At 34.4% G+C, this 23,669-nt stretch overlaps 1 protein-coding gene across 1 annotated transcript in view; it reads right to left on the bottom strand.

The window, feature by feature from the left end:
* LOC110099559 overlaps positions 1–18,719 on the bottom strand; it is a 42,686-nt gene extending 23,967 nt beyond the window's left edge. Inside the window, exons 1-4 of the mRNA XM_020826751.2 lie at positions 18,549–18,719; positions 4,427–4,477; positions 4,263–4,332; positions 3,596–3,636 (exon numbers count right to left, since the gene is read on the bottom strand). Of these exons, the coding sequence (XP_020682410.1) occupies positions 3,596–3,636; positions 4,263–4,332; positions 4,427–4,477; positions 18,549–18,614 (228 nt within the window). The 5' untranslated portion in view covers positions 18,615–18,719. The remainder of the gene's footprint in view (positions 1–3,595; positions 3,637–4,262; positions 4,333–4,426; positions 4,478–18,548) is intronic.
* Positions 18,720–23,669: the final 4,950 nt, after the last annotated feature.

Raw genomic sequence — 23,669 nt, 5'->3', positions numbered from 1 at the left:
GAGGCGTACACCTCACAATGAGTTGCGCAATTGCGCCTCTGAGGCGCGCCTCAGCCCCAGTGAGGCGTACGCCTCTTGAAAGCCCAAAATTGCATAGGCTATGAGGCGTTTTTGGGCAGAATTGCGCAAAGGCGCGCCTCAAGGCACGCCTCTAATTGCGCAATTTTAAACAGAGTCGTGGCTATTCAACTACGCTCCTTCTACGATTTTCCCTTCTTGTCAGATCGAGATACTTTCTTCGCATGAGGCTTCTTCGGCTCCTTCCTTCGTCGAGGGCAAAGCTTTGACTTCTTCTTCCATGAGGAGGACAGTCGACTTTCGGCTCTAGCTTCGGGCTTCGTTCGGTACGGCTTCTTCCCTTCTAGTTCCCTCTTACCTTCATGGCTCTGATACCATGTTATAAACGAGGATTTGAAAGGAATAAGAGGGAAAAGCTTATCACTTTATTCAACATGATCCCTATTTATAGTCTATACAAGATGCTTATATAAAGAAACAAATTACTACACAATAAAGAGTAATACAATCCTTCCTAAATTAGTTCTCTAGTTATGGAAGGTATTCAACGTGACACAGGCAGGCTTCCCACGAATCACTGTTCATGGCTATGGGATCAGTTTTGCAACGGAACGCTGAGATTTAACAAGAATTAACTTTTCTAAATAATATATGATCTATGTTGGTTAAGTTGATGAATAATGGTGTCTTTAATGACAAAATCATGGATCGTTCTCTTAAATCTCTTATAAATATTTGGATCTTCCTTTTTGCTCAGCAGATTTGACGAGGGTGTCTTAAAAGTTAAAACCCTACATAAATTTATATCCAAAGGCGATTTAGTTGTCGTGATCATATATATGTTGTCTTCTATTATTTGTACTATTTCCCATTCATTTGGGTGCTTAAATGGATGATCAATAAAGCAAGATAGTACTAGAAGAATTTTTTGTAAAAGGTTAGGGACCAGATTCTCAATATGGTAAACTTGAGTGATATTTACAAGCCTGCATTTATAAAAATTGGCATTTGTGATCTCTGCTGATGAAAATATCCTTACACTCTAAATGGATTTGTAAATCCATCCAAATGGAGTCCAATTCGATAGTTGGCTCTATTATCAAAATGTACCTTGTTGATTCTTCTCTAGATGTTTGATACTCACATTGTTCTATTCTTAATGAAGGAACTTCTTCCGCAATTCTCCTATAATGTACAAAATGCGGACAATGTATAATTTTGGAAGGATAATCGGGTCTATGGTAATACCCTTGCATTTATTTATCCCCAACTTTGCCTAATTTTCCAGGAATATAAACAGCTTGATTAGATCCAAATTTCTTAACCCTCATGGATATCATATTCAATGGAAAGGTATTGTAATCATTTCCTTTGGCATATATGTTTTCAATCTTTACTCAAATATTAAGTGAATCTTGTTCAATTTTAATTATGACTCTTCAAAGTGGAAGCTTTCCTCTAATGGTCACTTTAATGTTGACTCTTTATACTATTTTCTGATGGTCTAATTCACTTCAAATGGACCTTCAGAAGCTAATCATTTAAAAAGATTATTTCTCCCATTAGGTGTCATGTATAAGAATATTTAACTCCCTTTGCCTCTACATGCTTCAACTCCTTTGGTTTTCCCATGAAATTTTTTGAATAGAAAGTGAATTTCCAATCCCTATGAATTAAAAAGAAGCCTGTAAAATACATTATTCACATAAAAAGATTAGGAAATAAATCGTAATTCCATTAAATAAATATATGAAGAGAAACTTGTGAGATGAACCATAATGTCAGAAAGATGGTCAAAGTAAGGAACCACAGATAAATTTGATGTTATAAACATTATTTGGAGTTTACGAACAAAGATTTACAAGGGTAACATCTAAATATGAGTAGTTCAAGCTTTGCACTCTAATAGTTTTACCAACTGCCAAAGAACCTTTTAGTACAAATCAAAAGTTGGGGCTGATAAGAATACCCCAAATTTAAAACCTCAATGGTTTTTGAGCCAAATCATTGTTCAAACATATTCGAGATTCGGGCTAAGATGCCAGCTAGAACCACATTTCGACCCAGTTTCGAGTTAACAATAGTTAGGACAAATTTTGAAATCTAGCGTCCCATTTCTATTTTAGTATTTACTTGATATAAAATTTAAATGGATTGATAATTGGTGTAGGGTGTAGGGTCCATCAATAAGTATTTGGAAATGTCTTGCATTAAATTCGACCTTCCAACATGTGTTTTCTTTTTAATTTCGAGTTGATTCAAACAGAGTCTAAGCTAGCTCAAACTTAATTGAGCAGTCCTCACTCCAAATTAACTCAATTTGAACTAAATAATTTTCATTTTAAGGCTAAAACAGTTACAACAACAACATCAAGCCTTTATCCCACTACGTGGGGTCGGCTACATGAATCCTTTTTCTCCATTGTGTCCTATTAAAAGTCAAATTCTCGTTTAAATCTAATAAAGAAAGGTCATTCCTAATATTTTCTAACCAAGTCTTTTTAGGTCTACCCCTACCTTTCTTAACATAAGTCAAATCTAATACCTCTACTCTCCTAACTGGGTGTAGGCCACCGTTTTATGTGACCAAACCATCTAAGGCGCTCTCTCTAATTTTATCTTCTACTGGAGCTACTCCAACCTTTTCACGTATATGATCATTTCGTATCCTATCTCTAAGGGTAAAGCCACTCATCCACCTAAGCATCCTCATCTCTGCAACACTTAACTTAGTATTATGCTTCTCTTTTAATGGCCAACATTCGGCACTATAAAGCATTGCAGGCCTCACTACCATCTTATAGAATTTTCCCTTAAGTTTGAGGGGTACATTTTTATCACATAACAAGCCCGATGCATTCCTCCACTTCAACCATCCAACTTGAATTCTGCTGATAATATCCCCATCTATTTCACCATCACTCTGAACAATAGATCCAAGATATCTAAAACGTGTACTCTTATTAATGACTTGATCGCCCAAAGTCACAATCCCCTCACTAGGTCTATTACTACTAAAATTACACTCCATATATTCCGTTTTAGATCTACTCAAGCGAAAACCTTTAAGGCTAAAACAGTTCGCTTGAAATATTCTTATTTGGGTTGTAAAATTAAGGTTTATTAGATTGGTTCATGCTCATGTCAACCCTTCATTGAATTGGTTGTAAAATTGAAGTCAACTGGACTAAACAACTTTCTAATTGCAATTGTTCTTGTCCAATACAAATGAAAATAAAAAAAACTTCGATCATAATTTCACATCTCTCAAATGGGTTGGGTCCACTAGTTACACTTTTTGGTATTCAAATCAAAAGGACAACCACTAGGATAATACCAACAGCGTATTCAAGTTAAGAACCTCGACCTTTATATTAAATTATTCAATCACAGGTCAAGCACTCTAAAGAAGTTACTCAACTTTCAGGTTAGTCCCAAACAACGTAATCAAACTGACACGCTTCAATTAAGAAAAAATAACATGCTTGAATGAATACAATCAATCCATATGGAATATCTACATTCTACTTAAACCGCAGATGAAGATAAGATTACACAAAATGAAACTTCATCATACCTTGCTTTCGGCTGCTGCCCGCAACTTGCTCCAAAATGCATCTATTCCATTTACACAAAAAAAAAATAGTGCCAATAAAATAATCAAATCAGCTCCCTCACTTTCCTTTGCAGTTTAAAATATAGGCCTGTGATAACAAGTTCTCATCTATAGATAAATAGCTTAAAATAATACACAAATAACAAGCCATTGAGCATGTCTATTGCTATCACAATTTTATGACTTAAATACCAAAAGCAACAAAACATGATGTTATTGAGTCTGTTTGAATGGTGCAAGGCTTGTCAATAATGACCTGTTATTGGAAATATTTGGTTTTAGCAGCAAACAGTTTTGGGATATGCCATCCTTGAATTCATCCAAATATAATTTTAGACCAACTTTTGTTGAAAAAATTTATTTAAATTGTACTTTCATTCTCTAATAAAATTTGACAGTTGAACAAAGTTTAAATAGAAAATGAAACCAAAGCATGTTGTGGACACTATTATAGTGGTTTATCAATAATTTCATAGTTGTCAGACACAAACCAAATCTAAAAAAAAAATTTCAGAGAGCGCCCTTAACAATCATAGCTAATAAAATAAAAAACAAAAGTAAAAAACTGATAAACTTCTTCATTCTACAGTATGAAAAAGGTAAATGCATCATAACCATGTAACGGTACCTTGGCTTTTAGTTTCTTTCAGTTCATCCATCTTATCCATCTCAGTCCAGCCTTTCATCCACTCTGTTACCTGTTATAACTCAACTGTTGAGAAGGAAGCAAAAAAATTCACAAGAAAAATAGAAAGTTCATTAAATATAAGAACTAAGTTTTCGTCAAGAGACCTCATCTTGTGCAGAATGTGAGCTTGATGCTCTTCCGGATTCATCCTGAAACTGCAACAGAAACACATGATAGATTAGCGGCTTTAAAATAACAGCACACTAAGAGATTAAATCCATGATGCATAGACAAGGACACAACGACAAATACACAACACGATAAGAACATGGGACAGGTCAATTATTGAAAATATAGTACACAGACACGGATTAGACATGGTATTATAATTTTTATATCTTAAAAATTGTGCATAAACATTGAATAAATAAAATGTTACAAATAATTGAGAAATCATAAGTCATTAAACTAGGATTTATACTTAAATCATTAATATTAGGATGTCGAGAGTCATGCGTGGATGTCGTGTTATGTATCGAGAGGGGAGATGACAATGCTTTTGAGAGTTGAGCATCGATGTTGTGCAATGGGTGTCGGAAATTGATATTGAGACAGCATTGGCCCTCGATGTCGAGACGACATCAATCGTCGATGTTTAGATGACGTTGAACACATATGAGATGTCGAGGCAGCACGAGGGCATGATGTGGATGTTAAAATTGCTGGCGTCGAGCATCAATGTCAAAATAATATCAAACTTTAAGGTTGAGATGATTTTAAAATAATGATGTTGTGATGATGTTGGATAGATGACATCGTGCGTTCTTGCAAACCCTAATTGTTAACCGCTAGAGAGAAATGAAAATGACAATGTTCGGAGAATGGGGTATTGAGTACATGCGATTGATTTGAGCCTTGGGGACTATAAAGAGGAAATAAGAAGTTTAATTTTATTTTTATAATAAATAAAAAATTTATTTTAAAAAAAAATTATATTTAAATAAGACATGCTTCGGACACGTGCATCCAATTTATTTTTAATATATTTTTTAATTGGACACGTCTTCAACATGTCTGACACGTGTCAGAGGTGTGTCGAATGTGTGTCGTGTCGGATACTACATGCTTCTTTAAGAAGATGTCTCGGTGCATCATAGGATCAAATATTTGTAAAAAAAATACAATCATTCATCATCATCAAAAGTCTTCCAACTAATCATGAATCCTCCTTCCCCGTTGAGTGCAACATAAGGCATTAACACAAAGTAATGCAATTTTGTTTGCACAACGTCTACCCCAGCATTTTTCTTTCAATTCTTGACACATTTACTCTCTATGTCAAATTTAATGGTGCATCTTTTGCCTGAACATGATAAAATCAACCAATTCTACTTTCAGCTATCATAGACTATGTAGGAGCTATTCACATCATATCTGTATTCATTCCTGGTTTTACCTACATCCTTCTTACAAAATTCAAATTTTCACGCAGCTTAATTGCAACTTTAAACTTGCGTTTAAATTACCTTCATATTTCTTATTCATAGAACTTTAACTCCCAGATTCAAAACTTCATGCATGCCTCAATTCATTTATGTAGTAGAATCAAGGCACTTAAAACTATCAAACTCACATGGTAATTGATCTTCTAGCAAGGATTGATAATAAAAAATTTGGCATCCATTAAAATAACTTGTCCCGGTCTTCTAAAAAAATTTCATTTACTTCACAAGAGTTCTTAATTATCAAAGTCATCATTGACAAATATGATACCCAAGATATCTCAATCTGAATATCCTTTAAGAGCACCTATATATGGTCATAGAACGGGGCTAATTATTTTTCCTAATTAAGCCCCATTTTATGGCCTTAATCCTAAAGCATTAGTACCAATAAATTTCATATAGGATTATGTGTATCAAGAGTGCGTGTAAAACATTTCTGTAATTTTATCTGCTATTATAGCTCAAAAATAAAAGCATATTATTTCATTTTCTAGTCTGACCTTTCAAAATTGTATTGGTGCTATAATAAATCCCATCATATTTAACATTATATATAAAAAATTGTAGGAGTGGAAACTTTTTATTAATCTAGTTGACAAAATCTAAAGATCTTTTGCATCCCTCAAAAAATAATGTACACAAAAAGCATTGAAAGGTTGTATATGGTCCTTAGAAAATCTTCCAATGGTAGTGGCTTCACAAATTTTTCTCGCCCATCAGTAGACATTAAACCCATTGAAGGGCTTGAGACTACAAGTCGGTCCACCTTAGGTCAAAGCACATATGGAAGCTACCAAGGGAAATCACAAAAGAGGTGGCCAGCTAATAATTAGGGTGCACCATGCTTGTGGGAGGAAGACCACTAGAAAAGGTTGGGTAGAATTGATAGGGTTAGCTTAAGTTGTTAAGGTTGAATCACGTTAGATTAATCAACTCAGGTTGTTCCAATTTGAATCAAATCATTTATGCCTCCTTTTATGCAACATTTGACACCTTGAGTCATCTGATGCCCATTCTAGGAAGGCAATTTGACCAATATCGGTTTAGGTCAGTCTAGACCACATTGGGGTCTATATCATTATGACAAGGTTAATTTAGATGGTTCTAAAAACAAAAGTGAAAATATCTAAAAGTAAATATAATATATTCATGATAAATAATTCATGTCATAATTATAATTATTATAAATGAATAAACAATATCTAAAAGTATGCTTATATATCATAAATCATAAAGGAAAAAAAACGTGGCTTTTAAAATTATTCAGGCCCATTACAAATTACTTTTTTTTTGCTTTATTATTTTAAATAATGTAATAATATATGCATAATATTATTTATGAACTAGTAAGTTAATTTGCCCTTAAATAGTTAATTTTATCTATTTATATATTACAGTTATTTTATAGAAAATTTTATTTAATACTTATATTAAATTATTTTAATATTTTTATTTACATGAATTCTACATATAAGTAGTATTCTCATGCATTTAGCACGTAGTATTTACCAATGTAAAAGATAAGAACTTAATTTTGAGCTTCAATTCTTCTCTTCATTTTTTTAGATTTTATTACTGCCACACACTTAATACACCTGACTTGAATAGAGTTTGTATGCTGGAAATGGTGACTTAAGCTTCCAAGAAAAGGCATAGCATTCAACAATTTCACACATTTTATCTCTAAAAGAGTTGCTAAGAAGTTCAAAATATTTTATCTCATAAATTTCCTACATTGCATGGTAAATGAGTAAAAAGACAGATTTGAACATTTTGTTTCATTGTCACATGAACAGCATTCGCATATTTTGTAGGTTAGATCCCCCTTGAGGAAATGTTAGTCATGAAAATTGAAATGATGTCTGACTGAATGAAAATGGCTGGCAGTTCAAAAAAGAGCCTCATGTATCACAAACTTAATTTAGCTCAAGATAGCCTCATTTTTTGTTTTTCTAGTTGAGTGAAATCATACTTCATGAGAGTTATCAGAGATCAGTAACACAAAAAGCACAAACACACAAGTTGAACATGGCAAAACGACCAAATAAAAATGGATTTATCTATGGATGCATAAAGATAAAACACAACCAAATCAGAGAGCATAAAATTTGTAATGGATGATGTAATTTCATCATCATTGATCTTGTCCTATAATTATTTAGAAACTTACAGAACTTCTAGTCATTCTTGGTATCCTTAATGTTTTCATATTAAATCTATTTATTCCTCAGTTTTAGAAGGAAGGAAAAGAACGTAGTTTGGTATATAAAAGAAAAAAAACAAATTAGTGATGGAAGCCTAAGATTGGTAAAGGTAAAGTTTAGAGACAAAGCAATTCTTTCTGTCAAATTTGATTCAGCAAAACTAACATAGAAGCTGTTAAAAAGATGCAACTCAAACAAATTTAAGACTGATGCAGCTCGAACGGGATTTAATGGAAGAAAATCTTTGCAACTCCAAGCCAACTTTTTGTGATAAGGTTAAATGATGGCAATAATAACAGGAACCTTCATCTTATAGTCCAATATCAAGTTAAATAAATTGAATTTGATCTGGCTTCCCAAGGTAGTCTCAGACTAGTAGTGGCATATCCGAGTGATTTTTATGAGATTCACGTCAACATCCACAGTGACTGATTTCTTCACATTATAAAACAGGTTCGTTAAGATCCCATGATGCTCTCAGTTTTGCTACTATTTTGCAGACAAACATACATCTAGTATAAGGCTAAATGGGATAAATTTTAACACTCAAACGGGATTTAAATGAAGAAAATGTTTGCAACTCCAACCCAACTTTTTGGGATAAGGCTAAATGATGACAATAATGACAGGGACCTTCATCTTATAGTCCAATATCAAGTGAAATAAACTGCATTTAATCTGGCTTCTCAAAGTAGTCTCAGAATAATAACGGTATATCCAAGTGATTTTATGAGATTCAGGTCAACAAGCACAGTGACTGATTTCTTCAAGTTATAGAAACACGTTCGTTAAGTTCCTATGATGCTCTCTGCAGCTTCAAACGGAATTTAAGGGAAGAAAATGTTTGCAACTCCAAACCATCTTTTGGAATAAGGCTAAATGATGACAATAATAACAGCGATTTTCATCTTATAGTCCAAACTCAAGCTAAAAAAACTGCTCTTGATCTTTTAAAGGTAGTCCTAGAAGAATAATGGCATATCCGAGTGATTTTTATGAGATTCAGGTCAACATCCACAGTGACTAATTTCTTCAAGTTATATAACAGGATCGTTAAGATCTATGATGCTTTCATTCTTGCCACTACTTCGCAGAAAAGCATACATCTAAATAGAACTATTTTCTGCCTTTTTTAGGGACAGAAAATCATGGCTACGAAATCATGGGTATAAGACGAAATAAATAAAAAGCTTCAATGCCATCCAACTACCAGTGAAAGACTTTGTTCCGTAAATTCTATGTACAACTAAATACTAAACCAAACATAATGTGAAAAATTTTCACCCTGATTTCATACTGGTAACTCATGAACTTATGCCAGAAGCATAGGGAAATAAAAATTAAATCATACTTATTAACATACGCAAGCCCCAAAACTACATATATAATTAAAATGACGTATGCAAGATAATCAAGCTGATCAGAAAATTACGCTTCACTTCTACTAAAATAACTAAGACATTTTAATGAGCAGCGAAGGCTTATAAAAAGAAACTCATCAGGCCTATCACCGGACAAATATAACAAAACAGCATATGAAAAGAGGATTAATGCTGAGAGCTACGCACTTGGTTTCAAGTGATGAGGCTAGTTTTTTATATCATCATTTTAACCCTTTCATTTTAGCTTAAATTCATCAAATATACGTGTCATTGCCCTTTGATAAGTGGCACCAGCATTCTTCGGGCTGAAGGGAATGACCGTGTAGCAAAAAATGTCGATGGGCGTACTAAATGATGTGTGATTTTCATCCTCAGGCGTCATCTTAATTTGATTGTAACCCGATGATCCGTCCATGAATGAGAACATGTCGTAATTGGACGTGTTATCCACCAATAATTCTGATACAGGGAGCGGAAAATCGTCTTTTGGACACACCTTATTGAGATCCCGAAAGTCAATACATACACGGATTTGACCGTTCTTCTTCTTCATAGGGACAATATTGGCGATCCAGTCGGCATATTTTTCTTAACGGATAAAACCCGCTTCTATGAGCTTATTGGTTTCGGTAATCACCTGCTCTTCTATCTCCAATTTCATTCTTCTTGGAGCTTGGTTGATGGGCACCGCTTCATGCTTGATGGCTAACTTGTGAACTGTCATATCATGGGATAAGTCAGGCATCTCAGCATATATCCAGACAAAGCAGTCCCTTGATTCACAGAGAAGTTCTTTTATTTCTTCTATTTGCTCCTCGGGTAGGAGAGAACTAATAAAGATTGGGTGTGATCCTCTCCAGTCTGAGATGATATAATTGAAAATTGATGGGATTTCTTGGAAGATTCTCCAAGGTGTTAACCATCGAGAACATTGTATGTAGGGGTCCTCTTCAAGACCCACTTTTGATGAATTTCTTTAATGGCGGATCTCTAAGGCTACACACTAGATGTCACACAATTATATTGCATATATCTTTTCTCTAGAGATGTTGATCTTCATATTTGTTTTCACTTATGTCGGGACCATTCGGTGGTGGATTCATGCATGTCCAAGTGTCACACCCTGATGCTCACCGCACATATGTTGACTTTTTCTTTGCTCTACCATCATAATAGATGGTTCCTTCTACCTCTATTGGGACCTTTCAATGACAATTTTTTTTGGACATAGGGAGGGACCAAGCATCATGTCCTGATGTTCAACGTATAGAGCTCAGTACTGTCATTTTTTATTTGTTTCTACTATAACACTTAGACAACTAGCCAAAGATGGAAAGAAAAATCAGTCTCGAGCAAAGTCACCAGAAATTTGTGGGCTCCAAAAATTCAGCCTCGGCCTCCGCACGCTACTGCTTTTCTTTTTTTGGGGAGAGTTTTAACGGATTAAGTTTTGGGGTAAATTTTGGAAGGCAGATGAGTTTGTAGATAAGATACTACCCAGAGATTTCGCCCTCATTTTGCGAGGACTTTATGATCTGAGTTCTTGTTTCCTATAGGCGCAAGCCCCTATAGTTAATTACCTCTCCCGATCACGAGAGAGTACTTTTGATTAAGGCTAGTCGTCGATCAGATACATAGAGATATGTGTTATCTGGCATATAGTAGCAGCATTGAGCTTAGAAAATGTGAAAATTGGAGGTCGGCAGATTTGATATTTAAAATTGGATATTTTCACCATCTTGCACTTAAAGCGGATGGTGAGGGAATGGATGACGGACCTGATCAAGATCCCATGGTTCCGAACATCCCGGGCCATCATGGTCCCTGGTCTACTTAGTCAAAGGAGGTAGTCGACCCAACCTGACAGAAGGATCCTTTTCGGCAACCATGGGTTGCTTCGTCCAAGGGTACCTGGTAGAGCTGTGGTGAATGCTTGGACGAAGCAACCCATGGCTGCCGACAAGGATCCTTCTGTCAGGTTGGGTCGACTACCTCCTCTGACTACGTAGACCAAGGACCACGATGGCCCGGGATGACGGAACCATGGGATCTTGATCGGGTCTATCATCCATTCCCCCACCATCCGCTTTATGTGCAAGATGGTGAAATTTCCATTTAAATATCAAATCTCCCAACTTTCCAAATTTCCAATATTCCAAATTTCCAAACCTATTGCTGCTACTATATGGCAGATAACACGTATATTCTACGTATCTGATCGACGACTAGCCTTAATCGAAAGTTCTCTCTCGTTACTGGGAGGGGTAATTAACTATAGGGGCTTGCGCCTATAGGAAATAAGAACTCAGATCATAAAGTCCTCACAAAATGAGGGTGAAATCTCTGGGTAGTGTCTTATCTACAAACCCATCTGCCTTCCAAAATATACCCCGGAACTTATTCAGTTAAAACTCACTCGCCGAATAAAAAGAAAAGCGGGGAGGCCGGGGCCGAATTTTTGGAGCCCACAGCATAGGTGGTTGTTTGTCACATTGCAAGCGCCAAAATAGGATTTTCTTAAGTTTAGATAGCATTATACCTTGGCGATGGTGACGATGATGGCACAAAAATTCTTTTCTCCGCTTATTTTTTTTTATTTTTTTCTTCTTCTTCTTCTTTTTTATCTTTCTATCTTTTTTTTTAATAATGCACAAGCTAATGTGAAACATGATCCAAGGTTCCTAACACAAGCCATCCAAGGAGAAGCAGGCATAAGAAATAATGCAGAAATGCTTTATACCGAGTGGTACCGAGCATATACCTAGTGATACCGAGCTGCAAAATGCATGTACATAGGTTAGGATTTTTTTTAAAAAAAGTTTTAAAAGGCGGACGCCTTTAAAACATGAGGCGAGGCATGCCTCAAGGCACGCCTCAGTGAACTTGAGGCGTACGCCTCAATGCCAGCTCTCATTGTGCAGGCTTTGAGGCTTAAAAGGTTAAAATTGCGCTGAGGCGCGCCTTCAGGTGCGCATCATATTGTGCAATTTTAAACCATGCTCCAAACATGTTTGTGTAATCCATTTTGCATAACGCCAACATTCGAGTTATTTCAATCGTGATCAAGGCAACTTGAACTTATTTCATGTTTATTGCATTAGTTGGTCAATGTTTTCATCGTACGTGCTTAAAGTAATTTTGGAGCATATTTGAAGATTAATATAGACCAAAGAATTACTTACAAAATAATTAGGCTAAGTAACTTGGATAACCACATGAGCTTCTAGTTACATTATATGTCATATTATTATCATCAAGATAATTATAGTCATGCTAGATATGTCATAAGTTTTAAGCACCTTATTGATATTTATCTATTGAACACTGTCGTTGCCAGATCCCAACTCCTAGATGAGAAAGGTGGAGGGTTGCGTTAGATAGTCGATAGCCAACGTAAAATTTTTTGAATAATTATGACATCCTTTAAAAATTTATATTAATGTTAGGACGTCTCATGGAAGCGACGCGGTGTATGGCCTGAATATGGCAACATGTGTGCAAGGGCCGCTGCACCAATGTTCAGTGTAGTGTTAAATAGGCAAGGGTTCCCACATTAATGATAGATATGGGCAAAGAAGCTAGTTCATGAAACTAAAATTAGGATAAGAACTTTAAATATAGATTCCCTTACAGGAAAATTAAAGGAATTAATAAATAGTATGATTCATAGGAAGATAAATATTCTGTGCATTCAGGAAACTAAATGGGTTGGAGATAAAGCTAAGGAGATTAATAGTTGATGTTTTAAACTATGATATTCAGGTAGGAGTCGTACTAGAAATGATGTAGGTGTGATTATAGATAAAAGTTTAAAGGATAATGTTATAAAAATTAATAGAATTGAAGATAAAATTATAGTTTTAACTTTTAAGGATTGTTGTTGATGCTAAGATTGTTAATATTACAAATGCTTATGGTCTCAAGTAGGTTTAGATATGAGTTTAAAATTAAAATTTTGGAATAACTTAGAAGAACTAATACAAAAGATACATCTTGAAGAAAGAGTTTTTATGGGAGGAAATTTAAATGGACATGTTAGTAGAAAGGTAGATGATTTTAAAAGCATTCATAATGGTCATGGATTTAGACCAGCAAATGAAGGTGGTAAGATCATATTAGATTTTTCTTTAGTTTATGATTTTTTAATTGCTAACATCTTATTTAAAAAAAGAGATGAGCATCTCATCACTTATAAAAATGGATATAGTAAAACTCAAATTAATTTTCTTATAAGAAAATTATATCGTTTAGATTACAAAGATTATCAAGTTATTCCGAATGAAAATTTATTTATCCAACATCGATTATTAGTTTTGGACTTTAAGATAAATGGATAGAAAATAAAAAATAAAATAAAATGATATTCTAAGATTAGAATGGGATATTTAAAATATATTAACAAAAATATTTTTAAGAGCAAGGTTTTATATCTTAAGATTTTTTCTATGCATGAAGATGCTAATATTATATGGGAAAAATAACTAGTGATATTAAAAATATTGCAAAAGATGTGCTTGAAGTATCAAATGGAAAAGCTCCTAATAGTAAAAATAGTTGGTGGTGAAAACCAATTATGTAAGAAAAGATAAAAAAAATAAGAATATTTGTTATAAAAATTTGTTTAGATGTAAAAAATTCTGATAATTGAAAAAGATATAAAGAGTCGCGTTAAGGAAACTAAGAAAGCAATATGCGATACAAAGATCTTAGCTTTTAATAATTCATATAATAGATTAGATACTAAGGATGGAGAAAGATATATGTAGAAGTTAGCCAAACAAAGAGATAGGAGTAGTAAAGATTTAGTTCAAATGAACTGTATTAAGGATAAAGATCAAAAAGTACTTTTCTTAGAAAATGATATTGAACAAAGGTGGATGAGATATTTTGCTAAACTTTTTAATGAAGAATGCGAAAATACAATCGACTTTAGTGACCTTAGCACCCTAAATGAAAATAACGATTTCTGTTTTTATTAGCATATTAGTAAAATCGAAGTTAGAGATGCTTTAAAGAAAATGGTAGTGTGGAAAAGCAGTTGGACCTGATGATATTCCAATAGATGTGTGGAAATGCTTAGGAGATGAAGGAATTTCTTACCTTACTAAACCTTTTAATATTGTTTTGAAGACTAAAAAGATGTCAGATAAATGGAGAATGAGTGTGTTAATTCTCATTTTTAAGAATAAAGGTGATGCACAAGATTGTGTGAATTATAGAGGAATTAAGTTAATGTGTCATACTTTAAAACTATGGGAGCGAGTTATAGAGCGTACATTGCAGCCTGATACTAATGTTTCTCAAAATAAATTTGGATTCATGCCGGGTAGGTCTACTATGGAAGTCAAACATTTATTGAGAGATTTGATGGAGAAATATAGAGAGAATAAGGAGGATCTACATATGATATTTATTGATTTAAAGAAAGCATATGATAAAGTTCCAATAGAAGTGCTATGAAGAGTTCTTGAAAAGAAAGGAGTTAATAACATGTATATTCAAATCATTAAAGATATGTATGCAGGAGCTATTACTTGTGTTCAAACACAAGCTGGTTTAACTAAATATTTTCCTATTTCGATTGGATTACATCAAGGATCAGCCTTAAGCCCATATATTTTTGCTTTAGTCATGGATGTTCTCACTAGAAATTTGCAAGAAGATGTACCTTGGTGTATGTTTTTTGCTGATGATATTCTGCTAGTTGATAAAACTAGAGAGGGAGTTGAAGGTAAACTTGAATTATGGAGGTCAACCTTAGAGTCTAAAGGTTTTCGCGTGAGTAGAGCTAAAACATAATATATGGAGTGTAATTTTAGTAGTAATAGACCTAGTGAGGGGACTGTGACTTTGGGTGATCAAGTCATTAATAAGAGTACACATTTTATATATCTTGAATCTATTGTTCAGAATGATAGTGAAATTGATGCGGATATTATCAACAGATTTCAAGTTGGATGATTGAAGTGGAGGAATGCATCGGGTTTGTTGTGTGATAGAAAAGTCCCCCTGAAACTTAAGGGAAAATTCTATAAGATGGTGGTGAGATCTGCCAATGTTTAAAATTACGTATTCGGGTATTGAGGTATTTTTCATTCGTGAGGCGAGGCGTAAGCCTCAAGGCGTTTTGAGGCGTAAGCCTCAAAATCAAAAGATTGTGTAAACATAAAATGATAAATTTTTTATATACTAATGAATGAATAATATAAAACATTAAACATCATAAGATATGAAATGAAATCAAAATATCCCAATAATAAGACAACATGAATATAGTTTAACTCAAAATTCTATCTTTCCCAAATCCCAATATTATTTTCATTAACATATAATTCCAATTTCCAAAAAATACTTCAAGATTTATGTAAGTTTTAATATATATAGCGTGAGGCGTAAGCCTCATGCCAGTAAGGCGAGGCGGGCCTCAACCAAGTTGAGGCGCAAGCCTCATAAAAAAACTGAAGGCGTAAGCATTGAGGCGTTTTTTACTGGAATTACGCAAAGGCAGGCCTCAAGGCGAGCCTCATATTGCGCAATTTTAAACCATGAGATCTGCAATGCATTATTTTACCAAATGTTGGCCATTAAAAGAAAAGCATAATACTAAGTTAAGTGTTGCAGAGATGAGGACGCTCAGGTGGATGAGGGGTTTTACTCTTAGAGATAGGATAAGAAAACGAGCATATAAGATAAAAGGTTGGAATAGCACCAGTGGAAGATAAGATTAGAGAGAGTAGTATTAGATGGTTTGGTCACATAAAATGACAACCTTCTGATGACCCGATTAGGAAGTAGAGGTATTAGATGTGACTTATGTTAAGAAATGTAGAGATAGACCTAAAAAGACATGGTTAGAAAATATTATAAATAATCTTTCTTTATTAGATTTAAACAAGAATTTGACTTTTAACATGACACAATGAAGAAAAAGGATTCATGTAGCCGACCCCGCGTAGTGGGACAAAGGCTTAATGTTGTCGTTGTATTGATATTTGTCTATTAAAATTAGCCATGTCTGTTGTATGATTTACGTTAGCATTAAATGTTCATATTGGACATATTTCATAAGTTTTATGGATTTATTAAATGTCATAGATACATCTTATTAATGGCATGCATTGAGACAGATTTGAATCAATTAAGAAAAAACTAGAGCTTATTGATCCAAATGCTTAAATTCTATGATTCATTCCTATGTTACTGTTATTGGATTAAACTTCTGTTCAAATGTATATATGAAGGGATGCACCATAATGATTAGCCTTGGGCTGAAAAATCATATATACAACCTTTTTATAACACATGTTGTCTAGGTTTTTCCTGCCTAAACTAATCATATATATGATCCTATCAGGCATGCACGCGATTTAATTGAACCAGCATAGTAATCTGAAATGTAAATATGCAATTCAATCCTAGGGCTTAGAAATAAGAAAGGCTGAATGATAAGAGTGAAAACATAAGAAACTTGTTAGATGAATGATGCCTAAAAGCCAATCAAGGAAGTACTTCTTTAAGTGGTAAGAAAGTGGAAAAAATACAGAAGATTTCACAATACATGATGAATACAAGGAAAATGCCACTTTTCCTAAGTTAATAGAAATACTCCCAAAATACAGAGCATTATGCATTGAGATAAGACAAAGCCAATATGATTACATTCACACTGTAGAATACATATAAGTCAACTTAGATATTCTTAAAAGGAAAGTGCTATCAAGGCAGTTGATATAGTGATATACGCCCATCAAATTATGAGGAGCAAACCAGATGTTAAAACAAGGATACATGTGAAAAAATATGCTAGTTGAATAACATATTACTGGATAAACTACCTTTCAATCATAATTCTTTATGTACAACAAATTCAAACAGACGGTTCAAACAGAGGTAATCCCAGTTGATGAGCAACCTCCTTTTAAAAAAGAAAATCATCCTTTTGAGGCCTAGAACAAAGTCAGCCAAGCAAAAAAGCTGATATAATTATAAGAACAAATGCCATCATAATGAAATCAAAGAAAAGATACACGGAAATTTTAGTACTTCGAGGTCAGTTTGTTGTTCTTTCAGTTGCTGGACAAGCTTCTCTTCCATTCTCATCACCTTAAATCTAGCCCACATGCTCAAGTAACTTTATATATTCAGTTAGTCTTTCTGCCATATGACTGCATGCTTCTCAAAATTTATTTCCAAACATTTTAGTAGTAAGCTTTTTTATAGCAACAGATTCATTTGACTGCTTATTTAAAAACTCAAACTCATCTACTTCACACAAACTAGCTAGATTCCACTAAATCTTGAAATTCGTATACCTTGCAATCAAATAACTAAACCATTGAGCTCACGCTTAATAATTTCTTAGCGAGCCAAATGTAAACAGAGCAGAGCAAACTTTCTTCTTTTAACTCCGCTTTAACAAAGGCCTAGATTTGGAATAACAAATCTGATACACAAAATTCTAACAGAAACAGATAAGCAGAACTAATTTCCCCCAAATCAAGTCATCAAACAAGGGGCAACTGATCAGAAAAGCAATGGTGACTGTATAAAAGCAATCATTAGCGCTACTTCCAAAATTTCTTGTTAAAAAAAAAAGAAGTCGTTAGCATAGCTCCGGCAGAGAAATTTCCTCTTAAAGAATACAATGATTACAATGATATGATGTTTTCCAGTTGGTCATTAAACTCGTTGAATAAGAAGCTATTTTCAGCCAGTATCATAGTCTGATTCCTACAGCCCTATCATTTGCACGGAAAATTAAATCCCCTGATATTTTCCAAGAGAAATCCGCAGACTTTGGATGATTGGATCTTCATACAGAATCCAACCATGGTTGAACATATTAAAGAATATGCATACAATTCATCATCACAATTTGTAAATGTTTCACATCTCCAAGTAATGAAAGAAGCTTAAAAAATGCGGGATGTAAATAATATTAGGCATGTAAAAATAGCGCTAAATTAGAATAGCATAAATAAACAAATACAAACTTAAAAATCAAACGTCTTTTCTTTTGTTTCCAGATCGCTATGTCAATTAACCTTTCACTCGATCTGTCTCTAAAGGGTACAGTATAAATCGGAAAACAAGAGAAGCAGCGTCACAACAGCTGAGAAAGAATTAAAAATAACATAAATCGGCGAAAAATACGGTAAATCTACGGGCAGTTGAGAGAAGATGTGAGCAAATTACGCAATAGTCTCCAGATCGAACGACTTGAAAGAGGTCGAGGATTCGTCGGAACTCGTGCTCGTCCATTTCTCTCCGCAGGAACGGTGATTTCGGCTTAGAACGAGAACACCGCAGGGCAATTGGCCACCCAAATATATCAAATTCGTGGGAAATGGCCAGACGAGTAGTACGGTGAACAAAAAAGCTCAAGTCCATCTAAACCATTATAGGAAGTATTTAGGGGTTGTTTGGTTGCCTTAAAAGAAATGCAGTGTAAAATAAATGCAATGTTAAATAAATGTATTGTATTTCGAATACTTTGTTACTGTTTGGTTGTCTGTAAAATAAACGCAGGAGAACTGTTCCTTTGTTTGGTTAGATATATTCAGAGTAAAGTAAAAATTGTGTATTTGTAATAATTTATTTAGGGCATTACAACTAGTATATTTATAAAAACAGTGTATTTATAATAATTAGTATTATTTAATGTTATAAAGTAAAACCAGTGTATTTATTTATTGCACTATCTTATTATAAATTTTTTTGAGATTATAAGATATAATATTTTGTTGTGTATTAATTTACCAGTGTGCTGCAATAAACGTAAATATATTTGTGATAGACATAAATTAAGTTTAATTTTGTGAAAGTTTAAATATTTTATTTTTCAAGTAATGTTTTTACAAAAAAAAATTCATTTAATTAAATTTTCACACTGATTTCTTTCTTTAATTTTCTGCTGAGCGAGTACTAAAAACATATTTTTTTCTAAAAATTATAAAGTTTTTTTACTATAATGTAGTTACATTTTTTTTTCATAGCAACTAATTATGATATTACACATCTTCAAGATACATCACTTCCCAGAGCCACAAAACTTTATCACATGTACATAAATTTTATAGAAAACTCCATAAAAGAGGGGATGATGCATGACCTTATTATTTCAAACAAGCCCAATTTCAAATATTATGGTAGAGATAAATTATTTCACCACATAGAACCTTTATAAAGTGAGGCATGACAACAAAAAGTAGCACAAAATCTCCTTACTATGGGCCTAATTTTGCTTTGAGAACATCTAAGAGGAGTGCTTCCAATGATCATCATCATCATTAGCATTTGGTCATTATCATCATGAGAAGGATACAAAAAGATTTAATAACAATACCCAAAATAAATAGCCTAGAAAAAATACTTTGGGATCTTAAATTTCGTTTCTAAGAAGAATATGACCTAAATCCAGCCAAACAACAAAAATGGGATTTTTTAAACCTCTTGTTCGGTTTCAAACTCCATGTCAGTAGGACATTGTTCTCCAGAATCATGTGCCGTCTATGTTAACAAGCATAAAATTCAATCACGTGATAGGAAAAATACCATTAATAGTGAACAAGGATAAGAAAAATCAGTTTCAAGTCAATCTTGTAGGCTGCATTTACATATATCAACAAAAATTCCATTCATACATACGACCTAAGACTTCATATTACCACCCCAATAAAATTACACAATTATCACAACAAATTATAATAATTTTTAATGAAACAATCAATATCTACATGATCATTCTGAAGGCATGCATAAACAAGCAAAACAGCAGAACTGCATAAAGTCCAACATAACCACTGCATGGACAACTTGCAATGTCAGAAATGAAGATGCTTGTTTTCATTCAGCTAAGACCTACAATCAAATTGAAACAAGAGAAACACAAGAGAAGCATAGCAGAGTAGCTGAGAAAGTGAACTTTGAAACTAAAAGCAACTAGTGAAAAAAGCAGACTTATGTATTTGCTAAGGTCTTGTACTCTACCATAGCTCATAGGAGTTTGAACTTTGAAACTAAAAGCAACTGGTTTAGGTTTCGTTTGGTACAGCTTTAGTGCTACTTTTTAAAATGATTTTTTAGAATAAAGTTTTCTAATTTAAGATATTTTTGTACTAAAAAGCTGTTTTAGAAAACAAAAAAAAAAATGTCCCAACGAAGTTTTTCAGATTTTTATAAAGTGAATTATTGAAACTAAAAGCAACCGAATACTAGAAGTAAGACAATATTACAGTATAATTTTACCTCAGATAAGATTTTCGGAACAAATTTAGTAATTTACTTTCCCATGTTTGTCTTTTTCTAAGATGAACAGCACATTTTAACAAGATTTGGTTGTACAGCAATGTCATCCACAGGGATAACAGCAGCTATGCTCTAAAATTTCAAAAAAAAAAATATTCAAAACATTTCCCAAAAATTTCTTTGTAGCACTGTCCTAAGATGCTTTCAAAAATAGAAACAAAAAGAGACATAACATTCATCTGTTTGTAGGTAATATACATGCGAAAAAAATAGGTAAAAATACAAATGTCCTTAGTTTACAAGCTGGACCTGGTTCTCTTGTGTTTTCTTAAGATCCATTATATTAAAAAAAAGGTAAAAAAACAAATTGCAGCCACTAGACGTTAGAAGATATCATCATAAAAAAACACCCAAATCTCTATTTATTTTACCTGAGCTTCAAGTGACTTTAACTTCTGTGAGTGTATATCTATAAACTTGTGTAAATGTCCATCAGCGAGGCTTTCAACTTCGGCCAATAACCGATCCCTTTCTAGCTGAAATATTTTAATAAGAGTGAGCTTAGTTTTAAAAAGAAAAGAGAACACATAGATTCCAAGACCAAATAAGACCATATTTCAATAATTAACCTGAACAGATCTTTTTTCATCCTCAAGTTCCATAAGTTTCTTTCCAAAATGCTGCTTGAGAGCAATTGTTTCAAAGCCATCGCTAGAAACTAACAGCAATCATAATCAGTGATCACTTATGGCTTCCTATATCCAAAAAAAAAAAAATACATGTGAAATAGGTTGGAATGCATTTCTTTTCATCGTGCACTAAACCAAAGTCATAAAATGATTTAATGCTCGAGTTACCAAAACACACAAATAATAACAGACAAAGCAAAAATGCTCAAAGTGCCCAGCATCGAGGAAGAAAGCCCCCGATATACTTACTTAGGGGGAGTCGGAGGTCTTGGCGAGAACTACGGCTGCTTCTTCAAGGCGGCCCTGCATCACAAGCCAGCGAGGAGACTCCGGCATCACGATGAGGACGCCAGCGAAGATTATGATTGGAGGACTGCCTCCGACAAGGAACATCACGGGCCAGCTAATATGTTCCAGCAGACGAGAGAAAGGGAAGTTGGAGATGAAGCCAGACAAGACACCCATGTTGATGAATATTTTAGGTAAGGTGGTGAGGAAACTGCAGACTGAACGCCAAGAGAAAAAATCTGTGAGGAAACTGCGAGGATTTCTCTGGTCAGAAATCCTCTCTGCCTCAACACAAACTACGCCTTCCTAATAGAGAGGGAAGCGCTAAATGCCGGCAGCATCCTTGACGCCGAGAGGATTTCTAACCCGCTCAATTTGAGCCGGTTTCGAAGTCGCACGAAATGGCTTTAGTAATACACCACTGATGCATCAGATGAATTCCTTACTTTCCGCTCAAAACTAACCAAACAACATAATTTACTAAATGCGGGTAAATACATTACTTTACCCTCCTAATTCTTCAAACCAAACAGCCCCTTAGTGAAAATAGCCTATAGTGTGTTTTGATGCCTCTAATGTATAAATTTTGTTTTTAATAGCCATTTAACTTTGGCCAAAATGATAATGTGCTAGCAATGTCATTTCCAAACTTATGATTATTTTTTCTCCCTCCATAGAGGGCAGATCAAGCAATGAATGGAGAGTAAGCTTTATTTCTTTTTTTTCTTTTTTTTTTGTGCCCTTAAAAATATTAGTCAAATCATCAATATAGTCCAAATTTTAAAAAATAGGTTATAGAAGAAATGTTGTCGTCCAAAGAAATCCCTTAACAAGAGTCGAGAGGTTCAACGAGCTTTTGAGCTGAGCTAGACTGAGCTCGAGCTCAAACTCATGGCTCGGTAAGATCAACTCGTGATCTTGTTAATAAATATAGTTTGAGCTAGCCTGACTCACTTATGAAAGTGAAAGTTCATTAGGGATATTAAGCCCTCAAGAACTAGCTCGAGGCTAACCAAAAGGAGGGGAATTGGTATTTTAAAAAATCTTTCTTAAACAATCAAAGCACAAAAACTTAAAACCAAAATCACCACAGAAATTAAAGTGCGGAAAAATAAATGCGAAAATTAAAACAAAGAAAGATCACACCAGATTTATAGTGCTTCGGTCAACTCGACCTACGTCCACTCCCCAGAGGCGCCCTCCGAGTATTGCACTACGAAAGTGACTCTCATTTTGCTCCCACAACAAGGCGGATAAGCCCTCATAAAAACTCCTTTCCGCCAACCCTGGTAAGGCAGAGAACCCAACTCCTTTTACTTCCTCCTGAAGCAGGCAGAGAACCCAACTCCTTTTGCTTCCTTTTGAAGCAGGCAGAGAACCCAACTCCTTTTGCATCCTCCTGAAGCAGGCAGAGAACCTCGACTAATTGTTGAAGCTTACCTCCCTTGAACCCCCAAGGACGAAGGACGAAGACTGGAAAAGACTCCTTGGAACCTTGCTTGGACCAACCTTTATGAATTCCTCTCACAAACTCCCCCTCACAAGTTCCTCCCTCTCTCTCTCCCTCTCTGTCCCTCTCCTCTTGGTTCACTTAGGTCAAGACAGCAGCTAAAGGTCTCTTTACATGAGAAAATTTGGGTCCTTTAAATAGAATTTCAAGAATCGGCATTGTCGTCCAGGACGATGGGAATATCATCCTGGTTGATTAGTACAAAATAAGCTCAATCAGCCAGGACGATTTGGGACAATCAAAAGAAAATTGGTTACATCGTCCAGGCCGATACAATATCATCTTGGCCTATTAGTTCAAATCCGAGTACAATCGTCGTGAACATTGCCTGGAATAGAGTCTGGCCGATGTCAATCATCTGGGACATCGTCCGGTTGATCCTGTGATCGGCCTGGCCGATGTGATTGTATCAATCAGTCTTAATTGCTTTCCATAATTACCAGATTAATTTAAGCATAATTGTGTTGCATAGTCCAGGCCGATGTTTAGGTCATCCTGGCTGATGTCCTGAAATAAAGAATACCTAAATTAATTATGGCGACTGATTCTTTCTAATTTGTGCTTATCATCCTGACCGATACA

This window comes from Dendrobium catenatum, unplaced genomic scaffold, assembly GCF_001605985.2.
Source record: "Dendrobium catenatum unplaced genomic scaffold, ASM160598v2 fragScaff_scaffold_897, whole genome shotgun sequence".
NCBI lineage: Eukaryota > Viridiplantae > Streptophyta > Magnoliopsida > Asparagales > Orchidaceae > Dendrobium > Dendrobium catenatum.
Note: the sequence above shows the minus strand (reverse complement) of the source record. Positions and strands in the feature narration are given on the sequence as shown.